This window comes from Hypanus sabinus, chromosome 7, assembly GCF_030144855.1.
Source record: "Hypanus sabinus isolate sHypSab1 chromosome 7, sHypSab1.hap1, whole genome shotgun sequence".
Classification (NCBI taxonomy): Eukaryota; Metazoa; Chordata; class Chondrichthyes; order Myliobatiformes; family Dasyatidae; genus Hypanus; species Hypanus sabinus.
In genome coordinates, this window is record NC_082712.1 from 31,031,108 (window position 1) to 31,050,400 (window position 19,293).

The 19,293-nt window shown below is 41.9% G+C and overlaps 1 protein-coding gene across 5 annotated transcripts in view; it reads right to left on the minus strand.

The window, feature by feature from the left end:
- Positions 1-19,293, minus strand: part of LOC132396643 (long-chain-fatty-acid--CoA ligase 1-like) — a 178,612-nt gene that overhangs the window by 66,245 nt on the left and 93,074 nt on the right. Inside the window, exon 2 of one of the 5 annotated variants that reach the window (XM_059974368.1) lies at positions 2,601-2,712. The exons of 3 other annotated variants lie outside the window; for them this stretch is intronic. Coding sequence is in view for 1 of the 2 variants with exons in the window: in XM_059974366.1 (XP_059830349.1) it covers positions 1,639-1,669 (31 nt within the window). In the remaining variant the exon portion in view is untranslated. Of the gene's footprint in view, positions 1-1,638; positions 1,770-2,600; positions 2,713-19,293 lie in introns of those variants that run through there. One more of the 5 variants, XM_059974366.1, reaches the window with a different exon arrangement.

The following is a 19,293-nucleotide window of genomic DNA, read 5'->3' on the forward strand; positions in this document are numbered from 1 at the left end:
AACATTTCAATGATGAGGTAAGTAAATATGAATGAAGCCATCTTCATTCTTCTCTGATAAGATGGACTCCTGGCCTCACAATCTATCGTGTTTTGACCTTTCACTTTACTGATAAGCTGCACTTTCTCAGTAGCTTTTATGCTTTATTCTATATTGTTTTACCTCAATGCACTGTGTAATGATTTGATCTGTATGAACAGCCTGCAAGACAAGCTTTTCATTGCATCTTAGACACATGACAATAATAAACGAATACCAATAACAGGCCTTTCAGCCCGACTTATCTATGTCTACCATATTGCCAGCAAGCATATTTGTCACAATACTCTCTAAACCAATGTTTCCAACCTAAGGTTCAAGGACCCCTCAGGTAATGGCTGACCATGGCATAAAAAAGGTTGGGAAACCCTGAAAACCTTTCTCTAGCCATGTGCTTATCTATAATATGGCCTTTAAAAAATGAATTAAGAATTTTCTGTAATTTCTGGTGTAAAGCAAACACAAAAATCACCCATTGTGGCCATGTATCTCTTCCCTTGGTACTATTTCCCTTTCAGTGCAGAAATTAAACTGAATCTAGCATTGTTGGTACAACTACCAATGCAAACAAATGTGAACTTTCAAAAGTCAAGTAAATAATGGAAGTTTTTTTGACAGAAGCATCAGTGAACACACGATCATTCACATGAAAATGCACACATTGCATCATCACGCTAATTTAGTCACTAGAGATTTTAGTAGAGGAAAAAAGTATAGGGAACTTACAAACGAAAAGAGCTGTGTATTTCAACTTTCGAAGTAAATTTATCAAAGTACATATACTGTTTGTCACCATATACAACCCCAAGATTAATTTTCTTGTGGGTATTATCAAATCCATAACAGAAAAGTAACGACAATAGAATCAATAAAGGACCGCACCAACTTGGGCATCCAGAGTGCAGAAGACAACAAGCTGTGCAAATACCTTGTGCACAAAGAAAGAAATGATAATAATAAGTAAATATGCAATAAATATCAAGAATATCAGATCAAGAACTCCTTGAAAGTGAGTCCATAAGTTGTGGAAACATTTCTATGATGGGACAAATGAAGTCGGGTGAAGTTATCCCCACTGGTTCAAGAGCCTGATAGTTGAGGGGTTGTAACTGTTCCTGAGGGTCATTTACCTTCTTGCTGATGGCAACAGCCAGAAGAGCCCATGTTCAGGACCAACCTTTAAAAATTGACCACTCTGTACCTTTGTACAACTACCTTTTTCCACGCAGTCGGATCATGAGATTTGTCAATAATTCCAATACAAGAAGAAACATGACTAATGGATTCAATGAATGTTCAATTAAATTTAGCTGCGATCAGTCAAAGGTACAATTTTTCAGATGTTTTTGCAATGGCATCAGTGCCTGGATTAATTTAACTGCCTTCTGCACAATAGGCTGTACAGTAGCTTGCCTAACAACATTGCACAGTAGCTATCAATTTCTAAAACACTTTAAAACTACGATTCTAAAAATTAGCTCTGTACATGTGAAAAAAGTCCAATGTTACTCATGGATTTGTCTACATCAGACTTAATGTCAAAAGTAAAATCTAGAAATTTCTAGAGACAATCAAAAATATAGTACAGGGAAGACTAACCTGTGTCCTGTAAAAGTAAACTGCAGCACATTTTCAAAAGCTGTAACTGGATCCGAGAGCGACAAATTGACCAATGTGTACCTTTGTACAGCTACCTTCTTCCATGCAGTCGGATCAAAAGGTTTGTCATTGCCTAAGGTCACGCTCCAGGTTAACTACTGCGTTAATAATAGAAGATAACACTAGCAAATCTGATGGGCAATTCACTGTATCTAATTGTATTTCTGGACCTAACTCCAGTTAGCAATGAAATTATTTTTCAGATTCCTGAAATACATGGTGAATTTGAGGCAGGTGTACAAGCAACTACACATTCCATGTATCAACTCAGCACAGAAATTCGTATGGCTTTCAACAAGACAATAAAGCAGAGCTGTAATAGCAAGAACAAATTTGACAAACGATGGACGTACTCAAATACATACTAGAGATAAACTCTTCAGAAAACACCAGGGCACTGCTTTGCAATATCCTATTCCCAGTGATCAAGGTAACATATAACGAAGGGGAAACCTGTTTTACTGACTTGTTTTCTGCGGGGGGTGGGGGGGGGGGGAGAGAAGGGATTTAGTTTTGCTGCGCCTAAAACTCATTTTACTGGGACAAAGGTGAAAATCCTTAAATTACAGCCTTAGTTGGCAGGACAGAAAAAAGACACCAGGAGGGAAAACAGACTGGCATCTCAATGTCACTCCATTTTTAGAAGCACGTCAGGCACATGTAGCACACCAAACTGTCCCAACACATATTGTAGAGTTTTTGCAATGATCTTCTATACCTTTACATTCAGGAGGCATCTGGCACTGCAAGAGACTGATATTCTCCAAACACAAGTTCACAAGCCCTTCAAATACGAGTAAAATATAAACACTATTAATTCAAGTAGCTCTTCACCATAATAAAATGAAGTTTCAGAAAGCATTAGCCTAAACTAATTCAACGTGGGATGAAATGTGGCTTACATTAGTAATAGTTTTTTCTCCTGCTGTGTTATGGTTTTCTGGCTTCCTTTCACAAATGATTGCTTCTGCTCTGTAACACTTTCTGTTCTTATCCAGGAAAATGGACAGTTGGCTGTAAGAGACGGGGTTGGGGGGGGGGGCAGGGAGGGTTTAGAGTTAATTATATTCATTCATGGGGTGTTGGCGTAATCAACTACTCTGTATTTACTGCCCATCCGAAATGTCAGTTAAGATCACTAGTGATTCTGGAGTCATATTGCAGACCAAAACAAGTAAGGACACACTTCTTTCCTGAAAGCTCATTGCAACCTTGTAATCACTTGCCCCAACATTCTGCCCTCTTCCCCAAGGTGGAGTTTGTGATAATTTAATAGGTAGACCACAATTAATCCAGCACACTATGCTTTTATTCCCATAATTCATTAACTGAGTCTACATTCCCCGGTTGCCCTGTGACATACAAATTCATCTTTCTGTTGCTTTCAATATTTGTTCAGTAACTAATCCGGTGTGTTAACAAGCCCAGCAGCTTTAAAAATAGAGACACAAAAATACAACTGCAGATGCTGTGGATCAAAGAATACGTACACAATGCTGGAAGAACTCAGCAGGTCAGGCAGCATCTGTGAGAAAAGAGTAGCCAACGTTTTGGGCTGAGACCCTTCACCATCATTCCTGATGAAGGGTCTCGGCCCAAAACGTTGGCTACTCTTTTCTCACGAATGCTGCCTGACCTGCTGAGTTCTTCCAGCGTTGTGTACGTATTCTTAAAAGTAGAGAATTGGCCAAGTACCAAAAGCATTGTACTTTCTGAACCTCTGCTTGTTTAGTGAAAACCTCCAATCCTTTCTCCTAGCCATGCAAACATTTAATCATTTTCTCTCAGTCTTTTAAGCAGTAAGTGGTTAAAAAAGTAAATTGTACCTTTTGTTACTGCAATGTCTATGAGCAGCATTAAATTATAAAATTCAGTCAGAATAAGATTTATTAGCACTGACTTAAGCTTTGAATTTGTTCTGGTTTTATAACACCAATACACTGCAATCCATTAAAAAATACAAGTATAGGAAAAATTTAAACACATAGTGCATATCAGTCTTCCCATTGAAGTTCCTGTCCAAGTGTGTTTTAAACATTAGAATTGTACCCGTCCCTACCATGTCCTCTAGTAACTCATTCCATTTACCGACTGCCCACTGTTTGAAAACTTGAGCCTCAGGTTCCCTTCAAATCTTTCTGCTTTCACCTTAAATCTACTTAATCTAGTTTTAGACCCCCCCCCCATCTTGTGAAAAAAATACTCACTATACACACCCCTCATGACTTTATAAATCTCTACAAGATCCCCCCTCTGAATCCTTTGTTCCAGGGAAAACAGCTCCAGCCTCTCCCTATACCAAACCATCCAATCAAGGCAACATTCCCATGAAAACTGAATTAAAAAAGCAGATGAGGTTAATGAAGAGGCATACAATCTTGCAAAAATTAGTGGTAGACCAAAAGATGCAGAATTTTTTTAAAAAAGAAAACCATGGCTGAAAGAATATTATAAAGAAGAAAAAGATAGAATATGAGAGTAAACAAATAATACAGAAGAGACTGCAACAGGTTGACTCCAGGGATGAAGAGAGTTTGAGCAGGCAGGTTGTGTCTGCATTCATATGGGCAATGATAAGACAATGCACACAAAATGGTGGCCAGTGTAACAGTGGCATCTACACTGGACTTTGAGGTGAGTAGTCCTGGGTTCGACTCCAGCCGGCTCCTTGCACGCTTTCCATCCGTGCTGGGTTGAGTGCCAAGCAAGCAACTCAGCCTTGTAAACAAACAGAGTAATGCGACAAGACGTAGCGGGGAACAAGAAGCAGAACAGAACATGCTGCAGGAACTCAGCAGGTCAGGCAGCATTTAGGGGAAAACAGTCAATGTGTTGGGCTGAGATTCTTCAGGACAATTATAAGACAGTTTATTTGTCATGTGATTAATCCCCCCCCCCCCCAAGGAGGGATTGATAGGGTTGGTATTGACAGAATATTTTCCCCAATCAGGATATCCAGAACGAGAGTGCAGTTTCAGAATGAGGGGCCATTCATATAAGGAGATCAGGACAAACAACTTCTCTTAGGCAGATCATGGAATTTTCATGGATCTCCATGATTCTGGAATTTTCTATCCCAGAGAGCTGTGGAGACAGACTTAATGACGGTATTCAAGACAGAGCTTGCCAGAAGAGAAAGAGAAAGTTCCATTGAGGCTACAAGTTCCATTGAAGCTACAATTGGATCAGTTTCCATCCCACAGATATCAGACTCTTGAATGGACCTCTTGTAGAATAGGATAGCCTCACATTCTACCTTGTTATGATCTTGTACTCATTATTTACTTGCACGGCATTTTTTCAGTCACTTCTACATTTATTTTGCATTGTTGCTATTTTACGTTCCTCTAGCTCAATGCACTGCGTAATGATTTCACCTGTATAAACATTATGCAAGACAAGTTTTCACTGCATGCTGACACGTGAAAATAATAAATACTCGGAGAATGGTAGAGCAGGACTGAAAAACATGATTTGCCTTCAACTCCCAACTCTTTGTTAAAAAAAAACAAGAGAATAAGTCAGAACAGAACCTTCGCAAGAATTCATTTTCTGAAGAGGGACCATGTCTCAATCAAAACAGCAAAATGCTGGTGGAACTCTGCAAGTCAGGCAGCATCTGCAGAGGGAAACCAACAGTTGACATTTCAGGTGGAGACCCTTCAACTGGACTGCAAGAGTGGAGGGGATATATCTAGTATAAAGAGATAAGCAGGAAGGGTGGAGAGCAAGAGCTGGAAAGTGATAGGTGCATCCAGGTGAGGAGAGAAGATTGGAATTATTGATGGAGGCTAGGAGGTGATAGGCAGGGGAAAGATTGAGCCACAGGTGATGGAATCGGATAGGAAAGGAAGGTGCAGCAAGGAACCAAATTAGGACATGAAAAGGGCAGATGACAACAGTAGAGGAAGGGCATATATAGGAGTATGTTGGTGATGGGGTCAGTGGAGGAGGGAAAAGAGACAGTAACAGGGGGCAGGGGAGTGCTCACGCTGCACGTGTGTAGGAGGACCTCAAACTGGAGTTAACTCAAACTGGAGAATTCAATGTTCATGACAATCAGGTTATAGACTACCCCTATCTAAATTTGACCAACTACATACATGGCAACCGACCCACTGCATAAAACCTGAATGTTAGGTTTCTAGCTTCCATTGACCTCAACAACTCTAACACAGGTATCTTTATCCACCCTTGTGACTTAGCTCTAAAATACAACCTTCATCTCTCTTGTCTAAATCAAAGATCATGCAAAACTATGCCGCTCACAATTTCATTTTGCGCCATCCTATTTGCCCATCGTCCCTGCCTTGGGTCACCTATACCGGCTCAAGGTCCCAGCATGCATCTCAGTTGTAAAATTCGTGCCACGTTCAGACCCTGCAACACCCATGCTCTTCCCCCATGAAAACCTACAGGGAACCATATCCCTTCCTAGCGATCGCAGCCTCCTGCAAGTCCCTTATATTGATTGCTGCTCCTCATATAAAAAAATCCAGCAGAAGCAAGAATGCAGTTTGATAAAGGGAAGGCAAGCAAAAGCCCATCAAGGTATACTGCCTCTTCCACGATAGGCAGGTGCCTTGTGCACCTCCAACCATATATTCAATTCTTGCCCCCATATATTCCTCCCAAAATCACACACAATAAAAAACAGATTAAAACTTGAATCAAATTATCTGGAAATTTCCATGCCCTGAGACAATTCAAACTAGGCTGAGTGATAAGATAAAGTGGGATTAGCAAAGGTTAGGGTTACAAAATGTGATAATGGCACAAAAAAAAACCTCAAATAGCAGTAAAGATTACTGTGTCATTGTAAAACTTTGAAGAGTTGCCTACATTACAGAGTATCAGCAAGAAAAAGTGAGAGGAATGCACCACTGAGGCAACAGCAGGTCATCATCCAAACAGAACTGTTCATAAATGGTTGAACACGTTAAAACAAATAGATTAAAAGAGATACAGCCCAAGAACTATGTCATAGTTACTACAGTAAGCTACAGACATGATGGCAAACACTGGAAAAGGTGCGGCAATTATTGCTGGTAAATATAAAACAATCTCATTGAAGATAATCAGCCTGTGAAAAGACCATGCAGAGGAGAGCAGCAACAAAAGGTACAAAGCCCAGTCAGAGATTTGATTGAGTTATTTTAGTGTGAAGAGATAATGAACTAATGACACACCAGAATGTAAAAAATATATACATAAACAGCTCAGATCATAAACCTTGCCTCCACCATTTAGTTTATTTACGCCACTGGCGTAAAAGGTAGCAACGAAAGTCCTCCATCTCAGGCAGTGTTCACAGCTTCCTTCATCATGTCAGTAGCTGCCTCTCAGTTTTCACTACTGTCAGTCATGCAAGTTCCAGGTGGAAATTCAGGAATACCATCACACTCAGAGGTAGAAGGATTCTTCATTGTTTTTTTCCCATAACAATTTTGTTTACTAGTCAGGGTTGTTGGCCCTGAGATGAACCTGGAGGACCGTTGAACCCAGTCTTAGTCTGGCCTCTACCTTTTGACCCGTTTGGCATGGGAGACCCTGCCAAAAGCCAAAGTATAAAGCCCTGACACCAGCCAACATGGCTCTCCAGGTCATTGAGGCACGCAAGCCTCTAAACCTTACGACAAGGTTGTGGTCCTCTTGGAGGACCATTTAATATGATCATGTCTAATCTGCCTCAAGCCTTCTGCCAATTCCCTTAAGTTTCAAACATTTATCCACTTCCTTTTTAAATACTCCATAATGATCTAGCCTCCAACAACACTCTAGAATTCTAGACTCACCAGCCTTTGTAACAAGTTCTTTCTTCAGTTTTAAGTAACTGTCCTTAACTTTATAACTATATCCCATTCATGGAAAGATCTCAGCACCTTATGCACCCCAAGGAAAGCGTGTTTCAGTAAATTCACCTCTCATTCTTCTAAACTCCAATGAATACAGAACTAATTTCTTTAGCTGCCTATGATATGAAACAATTTCACCCCAGGAATTAGCTGCAAGAATCTCTTTTGGGATTTCTTCAATGCCAGTGTATTTCTTCTTGAATAAGGGAACCAAAATGTAATGCAGATAAATTATTTGAGTACAAATTAAGTGAGTTCAGCTTTCCAACTTCGAACTTGGCAACTTACTACCAAACATGAGGAAAGCTGCAGATGCTGGAAATTCAAACAACAACACACACAAGATGCTGGTGGAACACAGCAGGTCAGGCAGCATCTATAGGGAGAAGCACTGTCGACGTTTCGGGCCGAGACCCTTCGTTAGGACTAACTGAAGAGACAGGTACTAAGAGATTTGAAAGTAGTGGGGGGAGGGTCTAACTGAAAGAAGAGATAGTAAGAGATATGAAAGTGGGAGTGGGAGATCCGAAATGATAGAAGACTGGAGGGGGAGTGATGAAGCTAAGAGCTGGAAAGTTGATTGGCAAAAAGGACACGAGCTGGAGAAGGGGGAGGATCATGGGATGGGAGGCCTAGGGAGAAAGAAAGAGGGAAGGGAGCACCAGAGGGAGAGATGGAGAGCAGGCAAGGAGTGATTGTGAGAGGGACAGAGAGGGAGAAGAAAAAAGGGGAAAATTAGATAAATAGGGATGGGGTAAGAAGGGGAAGAGGGCATTAACAGAAGTTAGAGAAATCAATGTTCATACCATCAGGTTGGAGGCTACCCAGACGGAATATAAGGTGTTGTTCCTTCAACCTGAGTGTGGCCTCATCGCAACAGTAGAGGAGGCCATGGATTGACATATCAGAATGGGAATGGGATATGGAATTAAAATATGTGGCCACTGGGAGATCCTGCTTTCTCTGGTGGACAGAGGGTAGGTGTTCAGCGAAATGGTCTCCCAGTCTGCATCAGGTCTCACCAATATATAGAAAGCTGCACCAGGAGCACCGGATGCAGCATATCACACTAGCTGACTCACAGGTGAAGTGTCGCCTCACCTGGAAGGACAGTCTGGGGCCCTGAGTTGAAAGGCCTCGATTGAGTGGATGTAGAGAGAATGTTCCTACAGTAGGGAGTCTAGGACCAGTGGGAACAACCACAGAATAGAGGATGTCCATTTAGAACAGAGATGAGGAATTCCTTTAGTCAATCTGGTGAACCTGTGGAGGCCAAGTCATTGGGTATAGTTAAAGTTGAAACGTTATTGATCAGTCAGGGTATCAAAGATTATGGGGAGAAGGCAGGAGAATGGATTGAGAGGGATGATGGGTATTTTCTATGGGCTAATTGGCCAATTCTGCTCCTATGTTTTATGGTCTTATGAGCTTTCCATTCTGTCACTATCCTCCCACTTGTGCTTCTCTCCAATGTATTTGCTGTTCTTTCACTTTCATTTTTTGAAATATTGTAGTCAATTAACCTTGCCGTTTTATCTGGATAAATCTAGACCTCTGCAGCATTCACTTTCTGTTCAGTTCTAAGTTAGCCAGTATCTGGAGTTTCTTCTATCTCTGCAACTTCTAATTTAAGTTCTCCATTCTGCTGATGAAACCAAATCCATTTAGATTCTCTACTAACAACACACACAAAATGCTGGTGGAACACAGCAGGCTAGGCAGCATCTATAGGGAGAAGCACTGTCGACCTCTCGGGCCGAGACCCTTTGTCAGGACTAACGGAAAGGAAAGATAGTAAGCAATTTGAAAGTAGTGGGGGGAGGGGGAAATGTGAAATGATAGGAGAAGACCGGAAGGGGTGGGATGAAGCTAAGAGCTGGAAAGGTGATTGGCGAAAGTGATAGAGTTGGAGAAGGGAAAGGATCTTGGGACGGGAGGCCTCAGAAGAAAGAAAGGGGGGGGGGGGGAAGCACCAGAGGGAGATGGAGAACAGGCAAACAACTGAATATGTCAGGGATGGGGTAAGAAGGGGAGGAGGGGCATTAACAGAAGTTAGAGAAGTCAGTGTTCATGCCATCAGGTTGGAGGCTACCCAGCCAGTATATAAGGTGTTGTTCCTCCAACCTGAATTTGGATTCATTTTGACAATAGAGCAGGCCATGGATAGACATATCAGAATGGGAATGGGACGTGGAATTAAGATGTGTGGCCACTGAGAGATCCTGCTTTTGCTGGCGGACTGAGCGTAGGTGTTCCGTGAAACGGTCTCCCAGTCTGCTTGCTACCACTTTGGTTGTGCAACATTGAAAAATATTCATAGAAATGAAGGACATTAAAGATAATGAACAATTTACCGGTTTCACTTCCTCTTCCCTTTGTAAAATCATGTTGCTCCTCGCCAACAAAATTAGCAAGTCTTCCTGTTTTTTTCAAGAAAGAAGTTCTCAAATCATTTAAAGTCACCCACCACCTTAACTAGTTTTTTGATATCTCTCTGTAGGCAAAGTTTTATATTAGTTTATATTAGTTTAGGGGCTCCCACAGTAGCCTTAGGCCCAAATAGTTGAGTAGCAGACTTCTGTTGGAATAAGCCGTGTGCAGGAGTTTGCTTTGCAACAAGTGCCAAGACTGGTGTTTCCTAGGAAATGAACTTGTTCTGCTAAGTGGCAGCTAAGCGCAGGAAAACAAGCAACAACTAGCCATCTGCACAGCCAGGATCAACTTAGTGTGGTGAGTCAAAACAGCAGAAAAACAGGCTTTTCAGCCCAGTGTGTCTACGCTGACCACTAAGTACCCACCTATACAACGTACATCACAGCCTAGTGCATCACAGGTACAACCTTCCAACCACTGAGCACATTTACATGAAACGTTGCCGTAGAAAAGATAGACAGAAACTTCAGTGATCCCAAATTACAGCATCACAGTAGCATTACAAGAACACAGATATACAAATATAAGAAGAGAAGAAAGAAAAAATAAGTTAGCTCATACTATCTAACAGGAGGGTGGTCATCATGCCCCTGGCTATAGGTTGACTCATTATAGAATGATGAGCAAGAATAGTCTCATATAGCGCTCTTTGGAGCAGTGCAGTTATCTTCCTCTATTACTAAAAGTGCTCTTCCATTCAGTCAAGGTAGCATACAGAGGGCGAGAAACTTTGTCCAGAATTGCCAGGATTTTCCACAGGATCCTTTGTTCTACCACAGTCTCCAGTGTGTCCAGTTTGACTCCTGTAACAGAGTCAGCCTCTCTCATCAGTTTATTGAGCCTGCTGGCATCATCCATGTTGACGTCACTGCCCCAGCACACTGTTGCATAAAAGCAGCATCCACCATCAAAGATCCTCACTACCCAGGCCATGCTCGTTTCTCACCGCTGCCATCAGGTAGAAGGTCCAAGAGCCTCAGGACTTGCACCACCAGGCTCAAGAGTAGTTACTACTCCTCAGCTATCAGCACAAAAGGGGATAACTACACTCATTTAAGAACTCTTGTATTGTCATTTCATGCTTCCTGATGTTTACAGATCCTGTTTACAGTTACTGTTCTATAGATTTGCTAAGTATGCCTGCAGGAAAAGAATCTCAGGGCCGTACGTGATGACATGCATGCATTCTGATGGTAAGTTTTACTTTGAACTTTATACAATTCCATTTATCAGCCTCTGGGCCATAACCTTCCTTGCTTTGGTGAACTGCGCTCATCTCAATGTTTTTTTTTAATTTTTGAGGGTGTTTGTCTCCACCACCTTCCAAGTTTGTAAATATATCTCTTCTGACCCTAACCCTCCTCACCACAAGCCTATGCCCTCTTGTTTTGGGTGTCTTTGGCCCTCTAACAGAAGGAAATGTTTCCTACCATCCCACCTCCCACCCCCTCCACTGATCTAGATGATTGGCCGATGCAGGCAAATGGGGCCAGCATAGAATTGGGCCAAAGGGCCTGTTTCCATACTGTACAACCCTATACTGTGCTGCCACCTTCAGGTGATCTTTGGATTTATATACATGGCGGCACAGAGGCTAGCGCAACGCTATTCCCAGCTCGGTGGGGGGGGGGGGGGGGGGGGAGGGGTCTGGAGTTCAGAGTTCAGTTCCGGTGCTGTTCTGTAAGGAGTATGGACTCCTCCCTGTGGAATGCGTGAGCTTCTCCGGTTTCCTCCCACAGTCCCAAAAAGACAGAGCAGGTAAGTTAGTCTGTCGTTGTAAGTTATCCCACGATTAAATTAAGGTTGATCAGGTCTGTCTGGAGCTGCTGGGTGGTATGGCTTGAAGGGTCAAAAGTGCCTACTCCACGCTGTATTGCTGAATCTAAATACATAACAATACTCCCACGGGACCATGCATGGCATATGTCCTACCCTCACTATACCTCTCAAAATGCATCATCTCATAGTCACATGCCGAGTATTCCCAGAAAAACCTGTGTTTTTGACTTGTATTTTCCTGCATTTGAAATTTTGTGATTTCCAATAAGTTGGGTAAGATTTATTGCTGCAGAAGCACCAGGTTTCCAACAGCTCAGCACGCAGAAACAGGGAGGTCAGGGGTCATTCCACGTTCCCAACACCACGGGGGAATGGAGGGATTCACACCAGATCAGCACAGCACTATTGTCACTCCTGTATCTCTCTACGTATTAAGCCAGAGCCACTCAAGCACACACACTCTGTGTCTCCAAAGCCACGCTGTTGTAGCCTGTGCAGAATGTGGTCTGGCATTGTCCTGCTGAAATAAGCATGGACGTCCCGGGAAGAGACGTCGCCTTGATGGCAACATATGTCTCTCTAAAATCCTAATATACACCTCAGAGTCAATGGTACCTTCACATACATGCAACTCACCAATGCCGTGGGCACTGATGCACCCCCATACCATCACAAATGCTGGCTTTTGCACCTTTCATTGATAACAATCAGGATGGTCATTTTCATCTTTGGCACTGAGAACTCGACGCCTGTTTTTTCTGAAAACTAGCTGAAATGTGGACTCATCTGACCACAGCACATGGTTCCACAGTCTTTCGGTCCATCTGAGATGAACTTGGGCCCAGAGAACTCGCAGGCGTTTCTGCATAGAGTCGATGTATGGCTTCCTCCTTGCGCAATAGTTTCAAGTTGCATTTCTGGATGCAGCGACAGACTGTGTTAAGTGACAATGGTTTTCCGAAGTACTCCCAAGCCCAGGTGGCACAGTAGCATGACGGTTTCTTAGGCAGTGCCGCCTGAGGGCTCGAAGATCACGCACATTCAACAGCGGTCTCCGACCTTGCCCTTTACACACTGAGAGGTCTCTGAATTCTCTGAATCTTTTCACAATATTATGTACTGTAGATGTTGAAAGACCGAAATTCTCTGCAATCTTACGTTGGGAAATGTTCCTTTTGAACAGACTAACAATTCTCTCACAATTTTTGGCACAAAGGGGTGAGCCATGACCCATCCTTGCTTGCAAAGACTGAGCCTTTGATGGACGCTACTTTTATACCCAGTCATGATGCCTCACCTGCTACCAATTAGCCTGCTTAATGTGGAGTCTTCCAAACCGGTGTTACTTGAATATTCTGTGCACTTTTCAATCTTATTTTAACTCTGTTCCAACTTTTGTTGAGTGTGTTACAGCCATCAAATTCTAAATCTGTGTATATTTACAAAATACAATTAAGTTGGTCAGTAAAACTATTGAAAATCTTTTCTTTGTACTTTTGACAGTTAAGTTCACGTGAATTAACATATCACAGATTTTTTTGTTTTTATTGCATTTTGGAAAATATCCCAACTTTTCTGGAAATGGGGCTTGTATATTAAAATTATATTAAAGTTAAGTTAATACTAATCAGGAAGCTATTGGTAACAAGATGCAGGACCCAGGGTTGGCGGGGTCTTTACTTCCGCTCTTTTTACTCCCAGTATGCATTGTATATAGTTCCTCCACCCAGGCCGCACGAGGTACCTGGAAGCCTCTGTATTGTAAATATCATTTGCCATCCCAGATAAAGATGCTCTTTTGGCCATCAAGTTCTCGAGTGGTATTTTTGTAAAGTAGAAGTTACCACACTTTTTATATTGAATTTTTTTTGCACTGAAACATACAAAATTGCCACCAGAGATCCCAGTGTCAAAATAATGGACAGAGATCTGATAAGAATATGAAGAATCTTTGGAATCCTCTGAAATACATATTTTCTGTATTACAGTGTACTGCTGCCACAAATACATTTCACAATACACCTCAGTGATATTAGCCCTAACTCTGAGTTAATGTTTTGCACTGGGCTGCTGCCGCAGATCAACAACTTTCAAGACGTACCTGATTCCAACAAGATGCAGCTTCTGTTCTTCATCTTCTTCTACAAGAAAGGTGGAAAGCTCCAGAAATATTTTACTGAATTCATAACTGCTTCACAGGAAGGGATGGAGTGCCAGTAATAATCTAAGGAGAGTTCCGTAACCAACCCCACAGACCTTCAATCAATTCACATCAGTTAACGAACTGTATCTGAATCACATCTCAACAGTAAGCCAATAGTCCAACTGAACAGAACGTATGGACTGAATTTTAAATACTCTACAACTCATATTCTCAGTATTATTTATCATTTGTATTTGCAGTTTGTCCTCTTTTGCACATCGATCATTTGTCAATTTTTGCATGTAGTTTTTCATTGACTCTACTGTATTTCTTTGTTCTACTGTGAATGCCTGCAAGAAAATGAACCTCAAGATAATATATGGTGACATATATGTTCTTGGATAATAAATTTACTTTTAACTTTAAGTGATAGCTACATCTTCAATGTTGAATGGCCAGTAAACAGAATTAACAACAGAGTTCCATTATAATGTCTGCAGATTTCATTAATACTCTGAAGAACATCTTCTTTCAAAAAGTGTTACTGCTGCTACGTATTATCAAATAGCACAAAAAAAGCTGCTCAAACAGCATCTAAAATGCAGGTGGCAATGGTGGGGGGGGGGGGAATTATAAAACACAGAACATTACTAGACAGAGCCAGGCACTTCCACGCATGATAACATCTAATTCAACCAGTATTTAAAGGCCAAACTAAAGTGATCGCTTTTATCTACATAACATCTCTCGATATTCATGTGCCTATCTGGCAGCCTTTAAACAACTATCATAACAGCTTCCACCACTATCGCTGTCAGCACATTCCAGACATTCACCACTATCTTGCCCCACTCATCTCCTTTGAACTTACCCACTCTCACCTTAAATCCATACCTTCTCATATTAGACTTTGCAATGAGGAATACGATACCAGGTATCTGTCTGTGTCTCTCATAAATTTTAAAAACCTTCCATTGCATCTTCTCTTAGCCTCTGTTGTTTCAGAGTAAAGAACCATAGTTTGTCCAATCTATTACCTTGCTCTTGCCCGTCCTTCCTTACAGACTTGCTCGTCATAGAACGGTCGAACTTTCAGGTCGAGACCCTGCACCAGGACTGCAGTTGGGGGGGAAGATAGCTAGGATAAGAGGAGAGGGAAGGCTAGGGACGAGACTGGGGCCAGTAAATGATTGGTGGACCAAGAAGGAGTGAAGGATGATGGGCCACTGGGATGAGATAAGCAAGGGGGTGGGGTGGAGTTGTGAGCCAGAGGCAGGTGCACGACAGACAAAAGCAGGCAAATGAAGCCAGCTCAGGGTGGGGATGGGTGATAAGCACAGGAATTTGATAAGTAAGGTTTTGTCTCTCTAACATCTTTCAGCATTTGTCTCACCAAGGAGGTACTTCAACCCAGGTTAGGTTACTGTGGTAAGCATTCAAAGGTGAAACAGCACCTATCAAAAAATAAATCTGGAGTCTTCCACCAGGAGTCAGATATCAATACAGTACAGGTTTCCTCCACAATTCGAAGGTAGAAACCGTTTGTAAACCTAAATGTCGTTAAATCGAAGAAGCAATTACCATTAATTTACATTGGAAAAATTTTTGAGTGTTCCCAGACCCAAAACCTAACCTACCAAATCATACCAAATAACACAAAACCTAAAATAACACTAACATATAGTAAAAGCAGGAATGATATGATAAATATACACCCTATATAAAGTAGAAATATTGTAGGTACAGTGTAGTTTCACTTATCAAAATCGGGAAGACAGCGAGCCAAAAATCGATTTGAAGAGAAAAAAATCAGCACGTACATATCTACGCACTTACACGCATGCGCAAACAACTGCCTGCACAAGGCTTCACGGTCATTGTAGTCTTTCTCGGGGTAAACACACGTATAAAGTGGACATCTTTTTTGGTAAAAGCAAAAATCCTCTTTGGTTAGTGAAAACAGGTATTAATGTAGGTCTTTTGTAACAGCCAGTTGTCGTAAATCAAACATTCGAAAAATGGGGGACACCTGTACAGAAATAGGCCCTTCGACGCACCAAGTCCACGTGCACCATCAAACCCAGATTTTCACTAATCTTACCATTAAATATAATTTCCCCACATTCCTGCTAGTTGCCTACAATATAGACTCAGCCTTACATCGAAGGCAAATTACAATCACCAATTAATCTACAAATTGAAACACAAGACCATAAGATATAGGAGCAGAAGTAGGCCAGTCAGCCCATCGAGACTGCTCTGCCATTCAGTCATGGGCTGATCTAATTCTTCCAGTCATCCTCACTCCTCTGCTTTCACCCTTTGAGGCCCTGGCTAATCAAGAACCTATCTATCTCTGTTTTAAATACACCCAATGACTTGGCCTCCACAGCTACTCGTGGCAACAAATTCCACAGATTTACCACCCTCTGACTAAAGTAATTTCTCCATATCTCAGTTCTAAAAGGACGTCCTTCAATCCTGAAGTTGTGCCCTCTGGTCCTAGAATCCCCTACCATGGGAAATAACTTTGCCATATCTAACCTGTTTGGGCCTTTTAACATTCAAGATGATTCTATGAGATCCCTCCTCATTCTCCTGAACTCCAGGGAATACAGCCCAAGAACTGCCAGACGCTCCTCATACAGTAACCCTTTCATTCCTGGAATCATTCTCGTGAATCTTCTCTGTACCCTCTCCAAAGTCAGTATATCCTTTCTAAAATAAGGAGCCCAAAACTGCACACAATACTCCAAGTGTGGTCTCGTGAGTCCCTGGACAGAGCCTCAACAGCATATGCCTGCTCTTATATCCTGTCCCTCTAGAAATGAATGCCAACATTGCATTCACCTTCTTCACCACCGACTCAACCTGGATGTTAACCTTTAGGGTATCCTGCACAAGGACTCCCAAGTCCCTTTGCATCTCTGCATTTTGAATTCTCTTCCCACCTAAATAATAGTCTGCCCATTTACTTCTTCCACCAAAGTACATGACCATACACTTTCCAACGTTGTATTTCATTTGCCACTTCTTTGCCCATTCCCCTAAACTATCTAAGTCTCTCTGAAGGCTCTCTGCTTCCTCAACACCACCCACTCCTCCACCTATCTTTGTATCATTGGCAAATTTAGCCACAAATCCATTAATCCCATAGTCCAAATCATTGACATACATCGTAAAAAGCAGCAGTCCCAACACTGACCCCTATGCAATTCCACTGGTAACCAACAACCAGCCAGAATAGGATCCCTTTATTCTTACTCTGTTTTCTGTCAACCAGCCAAACTAGTAACTTCCCTGTAATTCCATGGGCTCTCATCTTGCGAAACAGCCTCATGTGCGGCACTTTGTCAAAGGCCTTCTGAAAATCCAAGTACACCACATCTACTGCAGCTCCTTTGTAATTTCCTCAAAGAATTGCAGTAGGTTTGTCAGGCAGGATTTTCCTTTCAGGAAATTATGCTGGCTTTGGCCTACCTTGTCATGTGCCTACAGGTATTCCGTAATCTCATCCCTAACAATTGATTCCAACAACTTCCCAACCACTGATGTCAGGCTAACTGGTCTACAGATTCCTTTCCGCTGCCTCCCACCCTTCTTAAATAGTGGAGTAACATTTGCAATTTTCCAGTCATCCAGTACAATGCCAGAAAATATCGATTCTTGAAAGATGATCATTAATGCCTCTGCAATCTCTCCAGCTACTTCTTCAGAACTCAAGGGTTCATTCCATCAGGTCCAGGAGATTCATCTACCCTCAGACCATAAAGCTTCCTGAGCATCTTCTCAGTCATAATTTTTACTGCACAAACTTCACTTCCCTGACACTCTTGAATGTCTGGTATACTTGCAGATGTCTTCCACTGTGAAAATTGATGCAAATTATGCATTCAGTTCCTCTGCCATCTCTGCATCTCTCATTACAATATCTCCAGCGTCATTTTGTATTGGTCCTGTATTTACCCTCGACTCTCTTTTACCCTTTATATACTTACTTTCTTTGATATTAGTTGCCAGCTTCCTCTCATAATTCATCTTTTCCTTCCAAATGACCTTCTTAGTTTCCTTCTGCAAGTTTTTAAAAGCTTCCCAATCCTCTATCTTCCCACTAGCTCTGGCTTTCTTGCATGCCCTCTCTTTTGCTTTTACTTTGGCTCTGACTTCACTTGTCAGCCACAGTAGAGATCTACTTCCCTTTGAAAATGTCCTTTATTTGGAATACAGCTCTCTTGCACTTCCCTCATTTTTCGCAGAAACTCCAGCCATTGCTGCTCTGCTGTCCTTCATGCTAGTGTCTCTTTCTAGTCAACTTTGACCTGTTCCCCTTTAATTTCCCCATTTTGTTCCCCATTTTGTTCCCCATTGTAATTTCCTTTATTCCACTGAAATACCAACAAGTTGGATTTCTTTTCCCTCTCAAATTTTGATGTGAACTCGTTCTTTAACCCTAAACTCTCTTATCACCTCAGGATCATTGCACAACACCCAATCCAGCACAGCCAATCCCCTAGTGGGCTCAACAACAAGCTATTCTAAAAAGCCATCCCTTCGACATTCTACAAATTCTCTCGAGATCCGGTACCGACCTGGTTTTCCCAATCCACTTTCATGTTAAAATCCCAAACGATTATCATGACATTGCCTTTCTGACACGTCTTTTCTATCTCCTACTGAAATTTGTAATCCTCATCCCAGCTGCTGTTTGGAGTTCTGTATACAACTGCCATTAGGGTCCTTTTACCCTTGGCATTTCTTAACTCAACCCATAGAGACTCTACACCTTCCAATCCTATGCCAACTCTTTCTAATGATTTAATATTATTTCTTGTACACAGAGCCACATCACCCCCTCTGCCTACTAACCTATCTTTCCGATACACCGTACATCCTTGGACATTCAGCTCCCAATAGCAGCCATCCTTTAGCCAAGTTTCAGAGAAGGCCACAATGTCACATTTGCCAATCTGTAGCTGAACTTCAAGATTGTCCATTTTATTCCTCATGCCGAGTGCACTCAAATACAACACTCTCCGTCCAGTATTTGTTGTATTCCGATTTAACTGCATCACACCTCTATTGCCCTGTAACTCATGCCACTGGTTTTGATTAAGCCTCATCTCCTGCCTGCTTTTTCTATAATCTGTTGCACACTATCTTTGATTTATTTCTGTTTTCCCCTTCCTCAGCCCTATCGCTCTGGTTCCCATCCCCTTGCCAAGTTAGTTTAAACCATCCCTATCAGCACTATTAAATGTGCCAGCTACGATATTGGGCCTCTTTGGGTTTGGGTGTAACCCGTCCTTTTTGTACAGGTTGTACCTTCCCCAGAAGAGGGCCCAATGATCCAGCAATCTGAATCCCTGCCCTCTACACCAGTCTTTG